General features: G+C 44.8%; 1 protein-coding gene across 2 annotated transcripts in view; it reads left to right on the top strand.

Moving 5' to 3' along the window:
* TGM5 (transglutaminase 5) overlaps positions 1–12,648 on the top strand; it is a 34,769-nt gene that overhangs the window by 15,577 nt on the left and 6,544 nt on the right. For both annotated transcript variants that reach the window (XM_003266796.4, XM_003266797.4), the window contains 2 exons: positions 10,775–10,913; positions 12,507–12,610. In XM_003266796.4, coding sequence (XP_003266844.1) covers positions 10,775–10,913; positions 12,507–12,610 — 243 coding nt within the window. The remainder of the gene's footprint in view (positions 1–10,774; positions 10,914–12,506; positions 12,611–12,648) is intronic.

The following is a 12,648-nucleotide window of genomic DNA, read 5'->3' on the forward strand; positions in this document are numbered from 1 at the left end:
GTCCTCACCCTCGCCCTGCCCCACACCCAGGCCAGCTCTTGGCCTCTTGGCTTGCACATCCTGATTTGGGTGGCAATCAGAAGGTTATTTATTGTGTTAAGCTGGGGAGAGAAGCCAAGCAAGGTTTTCACTCACAGGACTCTTTAGGGGAATCCAGGAATGCCAGATCTGCCCATAACTTGGTGTTTATTGGGGGCTCAGGCCTTCTGGGTAGAATTTCGTGTGTGACAAAGTTTGTTGCATTTCGTGTGCATGTATGTGCCGGGCCCATCTCTGGGCTGTTGGAAGAATGCAACTTCCCTGAAGGAAGCTCAGAGAGCCCCAGGCATCTGTCTAAGGGCACGAGGAGGTGTTGCCACTGAGAGAGAGTGACTTTGCACAGTTGTTGAGAATGATCAGTAAGTCCCAAGCTTACTCCTCTGCAGCTGCAAGGCCAGCTCTTGAGTTGGATGAGTTGAGTTGGATGAGTTGAGTGCCCAGGTATAAGAAACAAGGAACTCCACAGCTTTGAGACTCCAAGTCATGAAGATTTGGGTAAAGTGAGAGAACTGAGTCCTTCAGGAAGCAGGCACAAGACTGACAGGTAGAGACTAGATCTTGTATAAGATAGAGAGGGAACCTTCCAGTGTGTAGAAAAGCCTAGCGTCTAATGGGCCAGGTATGTGTGTGTAGAAGGAGTGAGCCAGGTTTGGGTGTGGTTGTCTGGAAATGCGTGATGAGAGAAGTGGAGCCAGTGAATGGGGATTATGCAATGACAGTAGACCAATTAACATGTTTGTGAGAATCATGGCCCTTTAGTGGCCTGGAAAACAAAAGGTTGGTCAAAGTAGGTCAAATGTGGCCCAGTCCCCTGTAGCTCAGTCAGCACCAACCTTCCCCATAAGGGCTGCCATGTTATAAATTAAGAAATACAGCAGTTTGAAAAACTCATTCCTTCATCCAGCAATACTTATTGAGTCCTTATTCTACACCAGGCACTCACTGTGTTCCAAGAGCTCTTGGATACAAGATGGGTAAGACCCAGCTTCTGTCTTCAACCAAAGTTAAAATTAAAGATTTAGTCAAACTCCTTAACCTCAGTTCCCAAAGCGTGTTTTTTGAAAATGTATATGTTATTATTTCATAGCCATAGTAACTAATGTTTATTGGGGACTTCCTTTGTGCCAGGCACTGTGCTAAAACCCTGACAGCCTAGAGTAGTGGAGAAGCTTGTGGACTCTGGAGGCAAGATGCGTGAGGTTGCATACCAGCACTACCATTAATTGGCTCAGTAACCTTGGGCAAGTCATTTAACTTGTGTCTCAGTTTCCTCAGATGTACGATGGGGAAAGTAGTGGTACCTACCTCATAGGATTATTGAAAGGATTGAGTGACTTCATACTGGAGAGTGCTTAGAATAGTGCCTGGCTATAGTGAGTGTTCAGGCAGCATCAATTAGGGTCCTCTTGTCTGATCCCCTAAATGACCTTATGAGGTGGGACCTATCATCTCCATTTTTCAGAAGAGGAAATTGAGTGGCGGAGCCAGTCTCATACCCGAGTCTGGCTGGCTCTGCAAGCCATGTGCTAACCATCAGGCCATACCACCTCATGAACATTGCTAGCAGCTGCCATTAATCCAGCATTAAGTCCCTCAGGAATACACTGGGCACTTTCACTTTTACTAATCCTGACCACCACCTGCAAAGTCAATATCATTATAGCCATTTCACAGATGAGGAAGCAGGCTTAAAGTGACCAAGGGACTCTGGTCTGACTCAGACGTGCATGTCCCCTCTACGGCCCTGCCTCCCAGTGTGGCCTTTCAACATGTTGACACATTAACTTCAACATCCCATAGAAAAACCACAAAAGGAGGCTTTGTGTGCATCAAAGATGAGGTTATAATTTTTGGGATGTGCTGTGTCCTTGGCATCCATTCAGTTGCCTGTTACTTGAGAATTTTAGAGAACTCCCTGGCCTACCCTTTCTGTGCCCGGGGCCAGGCACCCTAGAGTTCTAGGCCCTCAGGCTCTTCTTGTTCTGGCCTTTCACTCTTTGACAAGATTGGAACCCTCAGCCCTTGGCTGAGGTCTGGGAAGTAGCCTGGATGCCTTGCACAATAGCAAGAGAACAGAGGGGACAGTGATGTTCTGTTGCCTGAAAAATCCCCAAAAGTCAGCTGTGAAAAAGCCACCTAGTGTATAACTTCATACATATGAAATGTCCAGAGCAGGCAAATTCGTAGAGATAGAAAGTAGAGTGTGGTTGCTTAGCGCCGGGAGGAGGGGATAGTTGGGAGTGACTGCTAATGTAATGAGGTTTCCTTTTGAGGTGAAAATGTTTTGGAGTTAGACAGTAGAGATTGTTGTACAACCTGGGACTGTATTACAAACCACTGAACTGCACACTTTACAAGGCTGAATTTTATGGTATGCGAATTATATCTCAAGAAAATTGTTTAAGAAGAAGCCAGGCATCCTGGGAATATGCCTGGTCTATTCTTGTACATAACTGCCTGGGGTTGGAAGTGGGGTAGGGGACAGCAATGACTTGGGCTGAGGGTTGGGAGGTACCAATGTGTGACCGTAAGCAGGTATACAGCATCATCCCTCTTCTGTAAAATAAGGTCCAAGGTCCCAGGGGCTGTAAGGGGAAGGGGAGGTGGGAAAGGGTGTGGGCGATGGGAGGCTGCCTGGTTGGGACTGGGACTGGGCCCTCCTCTTAAACTAAAGCAACCCAACTTGCATGTCTTTTATACATCAAATCCTCACTTATTATTGGTTTGCATATAGGGCCCTCTGCTTAATACTTTTTTGAAAACCCCTGAGCTAGATATTATCTAAGATTTTTCTAACTCAATTATGTAGGGGACTTTATAACATATCTCATCTTCATTTCAATACAATAACTCTTGTTCTCATTGTTTTTACCCTTAAGTCTCAAAGAAGGAACCGCAGCCAAGGCCCTGGTGCATACCCCAGCCTTTTCTTAGATCCCAGTTCAAACTCTTTTGTGCAATGCCCTGGACTAAACACAAACCTGCCTTATTTTCCATTGATTTCCATTGACATAAGATAGTACGGAATGTTCCCTCGTAAGGTTGTTGACTAATACATGGAGAGTAGATAGAAAGATGTCTGGCACATAGTTTTATCTAAATGTTAGCTATTACAATTAGTCTGGTACTGTTTTAATCTCTGCCTCTTGGGCTCCAGGGGTTTGGCTGGGTCTTATTCAAAAGTTGTTTCAGCCGGGTGCGGTGGCTCACGCCTGTAATCCCAACACTTTGGGAGGCCGAGGCAGGGGAATCACAAGGTCCGAAGATCGAGACCAACTTGGCTAACACGGTGAAACCCCGTCTGTACTAAAAATACAAAAAGTTAGCTGGGCGTGGTGGTGGGCACCTGTAGTCCCAGCTAATCGGGAGGCTGAGGCAGGAGGATGGCGTGAACCTGGGAAGTGAACTTACAGTGAGCCAAGATCAGGCCACTGCACTCCAGCCTGGGCGACAGAGCAAGACTCTGTCTCAAAAAATAAAAATAAATAAAAAAGTTGTTTCTAGCTATCCCTGAAACTTCAGTTCCCCTCTCTCCCACTTTTTTTCCCTTTTATTTCCTTTCTTTCTTGGAATGTTTAGAGTTAACTATATTCCTCATTTCATGGCACTTAACCGTAATTGGTCTGCTGAGGCACCTCTTTGTAAAAGGCCCTTCTTATTAAAATTAATTAATTAATTTCCCCCTTTTATCTCATAGCCCACTTCCATTCACCTCTCTGCATGATAGGGAAACATTTTAATGTGTTTAATATGTAGCTCTGTAGTTGGATGTGTTTTCACAAAAAAATCATATTATTATCTTTGTGCAGTATTTTATTCAGTATGGTTTTGGTTTCATCTATTGTATTTGTCTTTTATACGCGTATGTATATAGTTTTATTTTTATTTATTTTTAAGGCTAGTCAAGTGAAGCAGTGGGAATGGAAAAGGAACAAAGAAATCTATAACTTGTTGTGATGAATTAGTTGTAAACACCACTGCACTTGGACCAGTGTGTATTTTTCATCTTTAGAAGTTCTACTGAGTCTTTTTTTTTTTTTTTACCTTCCATTTATCTTCTCATTATGTTCTTGTTTTTCTATAACTCCCTTTGGGCATTTTGAGCATATTTATAATATTTAAAATAGCTCTTTGAGGTCCTTGTCTGCTTTTTTTTTTTTGAGGTCAGCTTTTTAAAAAATAATTTCAACTTTTATTTTAGATTCGGGGGTACCTGTGCAGGTGTGTTATGTGGGTATATTACATGATGCTGAGGTTTGGAGTATGGATGATTCGTCACTCAGTGCTAATTTCATTATCTCTGGCATTTCTGAATCTGGTTCTATTGATTCATTTTTCTACTGGCTATGGGTCATATTTTTCTGTTTCTTTGCGTGCTTGCCCATTTTTTTATTGTGTTATGCTGTTGATAACTGGATTTTGTTTTATTCCTTTAAAGGACTTTGTGTGGTACAGCAATAATAAATTCCTTGCAGATTAATTTGAGCTTTTGGAGGTTTGCTTTTTTTTTTTTTTTTTTTTTTTTGAGACAGTCTCGCTCTTTTCGCCCAGGCTGTAGTGCAGTGGCACAATCTCGGCTCACTGCAACCTCTGCCTACCAGGTTCAAGCTATTCTCCTGCCTCAACCTCCTGAGTAGCTGGGACTACAGGTGCCCACCACCACGCCCAGCTGATTTTTGTTCTTTTAGTAGAGGCAGGGTTTCACCATGTTGGCCAGGCTGGTCTCAAACTCCTTGAGGTTTGCTTTTAAGCTTTGTTATGATGGCTCCAGAGCAGTCTTTACCCTAAGCTTAATTTAGCCCCACTACTAAGTCATGCCTCTTCTGAAGACTCTTATCAAATGCCCCATGTATTATGAGGCCTCTCCACTCTATTGCTTTATCTGGCCTCCTGGAATTTCATCCCCATGCTTGCACAGATCACCACTCAGCCAAAGACTTGAAAGACCCCTCTGCAGATCTCTGGAATACTCTCTCTGTTCAGCTCTCTCCCCTCCATACACTCCATCCTGCAGATTTCAGCCATCTTAGCTTCCCTCAATTGTGATCTCATCTTGTTAACTCGATAAGACTGCTGAGTTCTTTCTGGGCTTCCCGAGCCTGTGTTGTGGCCTGGACGCTGCTCTAGGAAGTCCCTCAATTGCGATTTGTCTGTTATTGTTCTCATGATCATACTAGAAGTATGTATTTTGGGGAGGAAGACAACAAAAGTAGTGCTCCTGTTCACATAATATCAAGGGTACCTGCTGTCAATATGACTTATCACTGTTGATGTTGACCTTGATGCCTGGCTGAGATGGTTCAGTCTTCGCTAGCATGAAGTGGCGGGGGACGAGCCTACAGGCTGTGTCTGTACAGTCAGTTTGTCCAAATCAGGATCTAATTAGGAACCAAACATTGCACCTGGTTGCAATGTCCTCTGTGTCTCCTTTAATATCAAAGAGATCCTTTAATTCAATATGACTTTTTTGAAGACACTGAGACAGTTGTCCTGCACAACTCTACCTTTTAGACTTACTCGAGGGCTTCATTGTATTGTTGGTCTTCTTATGCCTCTGTTCTCTGTATTTTGCAACTGGAAGTTAGATATAAAATATTCATATTAAACATTTCGACTAGAGGTCTTTTAAAGCAATCTTCTGATTGTCCATCCCCATATAAGCAGCTGAAATTTTTGTCTTTTCTCTGTTGGTCCAGGAGACTGACTTGTGTGAGGATGGAGGGAGTAGATTGTAGTGCTCATTGTGAAGGGGCCTTTTTTGCCATTTAAGACCCCCCCCACACACACACACGGACAGATAACCCTTACAAATCTGCCACAGAGCCACAGAGCAGGTCTCACAGCTCCATGGCAACTGCCCAGTGCCATCTTCTGCGCTACCACTTTCATCTAATACATGACCCAGGTCCTACATGCTGTGCTTTGCTCCTTCAAGGTTGATATCCTTGTTTCCATTTCCTATTTCTCTGTAAACAGTGCTCATTTGTACTTCTTGAGTAACAGGTTATTGCACTTTGATGACTAGGGTTCAGTTCTTAATTGCCCCCACCCCCTTATCAAAAAATAATTTTGGTAGGGCCTTGTCTTAGTGCAGGCTAGAAGACCGGAGATTATCATGGAAAACAGATGGTATACGTTTGCATACTTAAGGTACTGTTAAGGAAACAAATAAGATTTCATTTCCTTGCCATTACAGGTGAGAGAGAACAGTTCAAATATGATCTAGTGATGGCATATCTGAAAGACCAAAGCAATATGATCATCTTGGTTATAAGGGACGATTAAAGGCATGGGATAAAGAGCAGGAAGTGATATATTTATCATTTGGAAGCTTAATGCGTTCAGGGAGAAATTAAAAGGTGATACAAGTCATCACATTTATACTCAATTACTTTGACTCTAAGAGCTGGAGTTTTGGCGACATTTCTCGATAAAAGCCATGGGAATGTGGCAGTAAAGCTAACTGAACGCATTTCAATAAATTGAACTCTAACTTTCCACTGAATTTTCTTATAAAATTAGGGCCACATTCCACATTGGAGCAAAAAGAGCTTTACAGCTAGTCCTGAAACATACTAGATATTTTATTTTATTTTAGACAGGATCTCACTCTGTCACCCAGGCTGGAGCACCCAGGCTGGAGTGCAGTGGCGCCATTATGGCTCACTGCAGCCTCAACCTCCTGAGCTCAAGCGATCCTCCTGCCTCAGCCTCCTGAGTAGCTGGGGCCACAGGCATGTGCCACTATACCCGGCTAATTTTTTATTTTTTGTAGAGGTGAGGTCTCACTATGTTGCCCAGGCTGGTCTCGAACTCCTGGCTCAAGCAAACCTCCCTCCTTGGCCTCCCAAAGTGCTGGGATTACCAGCCTGCACCACTGTGCCTGGCCCCATACTCATCATTTTAATATGCCATTAGGACATGGTCCACTACCAATCAAGTGAAATTGTATTCCTCGAAGGCAGGAATGTCTTTCATTTTTGTATCCTCTTCATCTAATTGACTACCTGGTCTCAACACTTACCACTGAATGACTACTAAGTGGCTGAATGAAGAAATGTAATTACTGATGCTGAGAATGCGGTGTGATATACCTTGATAACTCTGTGGTCCCTTCCCAACTCTGAGATCTCGCTCACTTTTGCCCAGTTGTCACTGCATAAGTGCATGTAGTGTATGCATGTCCATAAGCACAGATGCCACACATGGGTTTCTCTTTCACGAGGGATTCATATCCCACAAAATCATCAGTGACAGGTCACCTAAATCTCATGTCAAATTGTGAGTCATCAGGACTGAGAGTCTGCAGAAACAGGTTAAAGGTGCCTCACTTTAACGGGAATATAATGAGCACCTACTCTGTGCCCAGCCTTGTACTAGGAATGTAGAAATGCAAGAAAAGTCTTATATGAGCTCAATTGTAGGGGGATTTGTAATTTGGCAGACAAGGTAAGACAGACACATTAAATTACAGAGAGCCGAATCCAGTGCTGAAATCTGTGACACAGGCGATCAGGGTTATGTGAGAGCATGAGAAGGGATGAGTGCAGTGTGGAGTCATTGGTGAAAACTTCACAGAGGAAGGTGCATTGAGACTGAGGTGTGGCTGGGATGTCCAGTGGAGTTGCAGTGTTGTGGCCTGCAGTTAAAAGCATGAGAGGCTTTGAGATCAGAGAAACGTGGGTTTATGTCCTGCCCTGGCTTTTCTCTTTCTGCCCTGTGACGTTACCTCTCTAAACTTCAGGTGTCTCATCTTTAAAGTTGGGATAATCATATGGGTATGAAGAGGACTAAGGGAGATAATCCTCGTGCAGTGCTTGGCACCATGCCTGGGACCTATGATGATGATGATGTCCTTGACTAGAAAGGAAGACTGAGAAGGCTGGAAGACAGTAAGCTCAGTGAGGGATGTGTTCAGTGACAGCAAGGTCTCTAGACAGGCTCAAGATTCAAATTCAAGAGTCCTGGGCACAGAAGTGGGAGAGAAAGCCATAGTCGGGATGAGCTCTTTGTGGGAGGACAGAACCAGAAGGACAGAGGGAGCAAGGCCCCTGGAAACATGTGTGTGCATGACTTCTGCTGCACAGATCTGAGTGACTTGAAGCTGATGACTTGGCTTCACCCCTATGTAAGAAACCATTCTTACCCCTCTGTAACTTCATTCTGTTCTACTGTGACAATCTGCTCCCCATCCAAGTCCTCTCACAAGCCATGATGAACAAAGGGTGAGACTGGATCAGTGCAAATCCATCACCACTTAAAGCTTATGCTGTATGGACAGTTGAGCTTGGTACCCAAAGCATATCACACAACCATTAGGATAGTGGTGTGTTGAACTCAGACATCACCAGAATGGGCAAAATATTCACAAGACACCACTCATCCATCCATCCAGCAAAGATGCAACAAGATGCAAAATGGGCCTTGCCCTGTATTGTTAATAGTTGAGTAATGATAAAGATGAATAACACACAATCCCTGCCCTCAGGAAGACAGACTCGTAAACAATTCATTACAAGCCTCATACTCTGGTTAATGGAGAACTTCAAAGTGCTTCAGGACCAGTTACCTGTGTTAGGGTGGGAAAGTGCCCATCAAGTCATGTTTAGCAGGAGTTGACACCACTATTGACACTTCAGGTGGCCACTCATGAACTCACCCATCCGGGTGAAGGGCAGAGGGAGGCTTGCTCCCTGCTCTCCCTCCCTGCCCTCCTCCTTGGCACATTTTCTTGTCACTGTGAGTGTCATCCACCCTCCTGACTGTACTTTTAGCATAAATGTGCCCCTGCAATGCTGCTCTCTTGCCTCACTGCTGTCTCAGGGTCCTTCAGTGACAGCTTTTCAACCTTCAGCCTCACCTCTGCAGCTGTCCTGTGTCACCTCCACCTACAACCCACTTGTCAGCTCTACCCACCACCTGCCCTAGTTCTTCAGCCCTGTTCAGAACCTGCCACGCGAGCTCAAGGCTCCCTTTGGGCTTCTCCCCTCCCTTTTCTGGTCACATCCAGAGGCCTGTCCCCACCCTGGCCTGGAGAGGCTCTGTGTCAAAGTGCAGAATAAGAAGAGGGTGAGCTAAAATCTATGCGCAATTAAATGTTTAAACTAAAAATTATAAACGTTTAAGAAATGACAGTACTGTGTGTGAAGAACCCTTACAAATAACCATATTTTTGACTCAGTCATTTTACCCCTTAGAATATGTCCCAGGGGAGGGGGGAAATTGATCTACAAAGGTATTTATCACAGTATTTACAACAGGGGGAAAATTGAAAACCAACTAAATGTTTCAAAATAATCACCACTAAAATCTTGCTTTTGGCAAATATTCGATAATATAGGAAAATGCTTAGGATGTAAAATTAGGTAAAAACACTAAGATGCTGAACTGTATGCATACTACCAAGAGCTGGACTCGGTATTGACTGCAAACTTAGCAGTGAAACCAGGATTTTAGTGGTAGCTCTGCCTCTTACTAGCTGTGTGACCTTGGTCAAGGTAGCAAACTTTCTTAGCCGCTGATTCTTTGTCTTCAAAATGGAGATAATAGTAGTAGCCATCATATAGAGTTGTCTTGAGGATACTATGTGTGAAGCATTTAGCACTATGCCCAGCTGGTAGATACTATTATTGACAGTATTAAATTGAGTGGACTGTCATTGCTGGACATGAAGGGACAGGGATCCCCAGAGCATTTCATGGTCGGATTTTCCTGTACTTAAAAGAGCACAGAGGCCGGGCACGGTGGCTCACGCCTGTAATCCCAGCACTTTGGGAGGCCGAGGCAGGCGGATCACTTGAGGTCAGGAGTTCGAGACCAGCCTGGCCAACATGGTGAAACCCCGTCTCTACTAAAAATACAAAAAAAATTAGCCGGGTGTGGTGGTGTGCGCCTGTAATCCCAGCTACTCAGGGGGCTGAGGCAGGAGAATCACTTGAACCTGGGAGGAGGAGGTTGCAGTGAGCCGAGATTGCGTCAATCGCACTCCAGCCCTGGGGGACAAGGGCTGGAGTGTGACTTTTTTGACTTCAAAAAAAATAAAAAATAAAAAGCACAGAATGGAAACACAGCAGAGGATAAAGAAAGGAAGTTGGCTGGCAAACAGAATGCATAGCCCCCAGGAATAAAGACAACACTCTGCCTTCTTTCAAGAATTTCTCTACCAGGTAGAAACTCTCACTTTTCTAATCTCTTGTTACCTGGTTTTCTTTCCTTCTTGGCTTGATCTGTGAAGCTTTCCTAGAGAGGCTTCCAAGATCATATACCCAGGGAAAAGGGGGATTCCAAGCCACAGAATGTTTTGCTTGAGAATCTGATGGTCTCAAGCAATAATCCTAACCACAGAAAGGAATGGAATTCCAGCTTTGGCTTGAAGATGGAGATTTAGGGCCAGAAGAGAAATGCAGTTGAGTCAGGCCTCTGAGTTTGCCAAAGGAGAGGCTTGCCAGTCCCACCCTCCTGGCGTAAGCAGAGCTCACAGCTTGCTAGACTTTACTGGCTCGGGCAGTGCTTGTCTGAGCAGTCAGCATCCTGACCTTTGCATAGAATCTCTCCCATGAGCTCCAGAAGTGGGGAAGGAAGTTGGAAATATCACTATTCCAGTGTTCCAGACAGCTCCAGCATGTTCCTGCAGATGGCAAATGGAAGATTTCCCTAGGTCCAGGCCCCAAAGTCCAGGAATACACGGGTCCAGAATCCACAGCTCACAGGTGATTTTTTTCTGCCCTTTTTGCAGTGATGAGGTGTCTGGGGATCCCCACCCGTGTGATCACCAACTTTGACTCTGGCCACGATACAGATGGAAACCTGATCATAGATGAGTATTATGACAACACGGGCAGGATTTTGGGGAATAAGAAGAAAGATACTATCTGGTGAGAAACAATCTCTCAACCTATTTCTAGGGCCACACATCAGAGCCAAGCCCTATGGCAGGAAGAAGGACAGGATGATGTCCATGAGCCTGCTCCCTCCCCTTCACCTCCTCCACACTCCCTCAGCCCCCCACCTGCCCCCCCACCAAGGCTGCCCCCACACCTCTTGCCAATCTTCAGCTGGGAGACAGCTGAACAAAGCCCATTTGGGGTTTAGAAGTCTCACATCATAAGAGCATTCTGCCCTGGGTTGAGGTTTTCATCTTTGTCACCTCCATCACAGAACCTCCGGGCTCTATGGGGCCTGGAGAAAATTTCCCCACTGCCCTTTGAAGGTTTGTTAAAAAAAAAAAAAAAAATCAACTCACAAAATCAGATCAATAGGAGAAAAGGCATACACATTAATTAACGTACACACAGGAGCCTTCAGAATGAAGACCCAAAGATACAGGGGAAATTGTCCATTTTTATGCTTAGTCTAACAGAGTATGGACAGCCACATAGAAATATGCTTAGACAAATGGTATGACCTAATGCTAATAGACTAAGTGGGGAAACCCAGCCCTGTCTGTCTACATTCTGCTTTGCCTCTCTGAGCATGAGTTCCTTCCTTCCCAATATGGGGCAGAACCCTCTCTAGAATGAGGGTCTTTTGACCTACAGTCAAACAAGGTAGGTCAGATAAATTTTTTATGGCCAGTTTTTATACAAAAAGGCAGAAGGAAAGCTAGGATAATATTTTTAGGTTTTAAGACTGCCTTTGGGGAAAAGGGGTTCTGGTTTCCATGACCTTCCTACTTTGGGGAGGAGAGATTTTAATTTCTATGGCTAGCCATGGGGGTAAATGAGACTGAGAGAAAGGAAGACAGGAAAAGGTCCAAAAAAACACTTCTGCTTCTGAGACCTTCATTTTGGAGTATTGTTTCCTGAGTCCCAACAGTTCTGACCACAGGACGGCCTTACCTCCAAATACAAAGACCATGAGTGCCTCTGAGAGTCAGCAACACACACAAAGGGGCCACAAAGACTGTTTCATGAGACAGTGAAGGATTTTTAACTTCAGTGGACTCTGGAAGCCTTCACTTTCTGTTCACAAGCTGAGTCCACAGAGGGAAACTCTTTTCTGGGAGGCAGACAGAGGTCCACGAGAGGAAGACCTGTCACTAATTATTTTTTTGAGACAGGGCCTGGCTTTGCTGACCAGGCTGGAGCACAGTGGTATGATCAAGGTCAAGCCTTGATCTCCCAGGCTCAAGTGATCCTCCACCTCAGCCTCCCAAGTAGGTGGGACTATAGGCATACGCCATGATGCCTAGTTAATTTTTTTTTTTTTTTTTTTTTTTTTGAGACAAGGTCTTCCTTTTTTTGCCCAGGTTAATCTTGAACTCCTGAGCTCAAGCAATCCTTTCACCTCAGACTCCCAAAGTACCAAGATTACTGGCATGAGCCATCATGCCTGGCTATCCAGAGGTTTTAAGCCCTGTGTGTGCTAAGTCTGTCTTTCTATCCAACAGTTCATTTGCTCATGCCTCCCTTGCCTTGTTCTAGAAAGACCAAGCAGTACAACGTCTCCCTTGGCTCTGTTCGACACAGGAACTTCCATGTCTGGAATGAGTGCTGGATGGCCCGGAAGGATCTGCCCCCTGGATATGGAGGCTGGCAGGTGCTGGATGCCACACCTCAGGAGATGAGCAATGGTGAGGCTCTCCAGAAGAAAGGCAGGCCCCGCTCCCAT

The sequence above is a fragment of the Nomascus leucogenys genome, chromosome 6 (genome assembly GCF_006542625.1).
Source record: "Nomascus leucogenys isolate Asia chromosome 6, Asia_NLE_v1, whole genome shotgun sequence".
Classification (NCBI taxonomy): Eukaryota; Metazoa; Chordata; class Mammalia; order Primates; family Hylobatidae; genus Nomascus; species Nomascus leucogenys.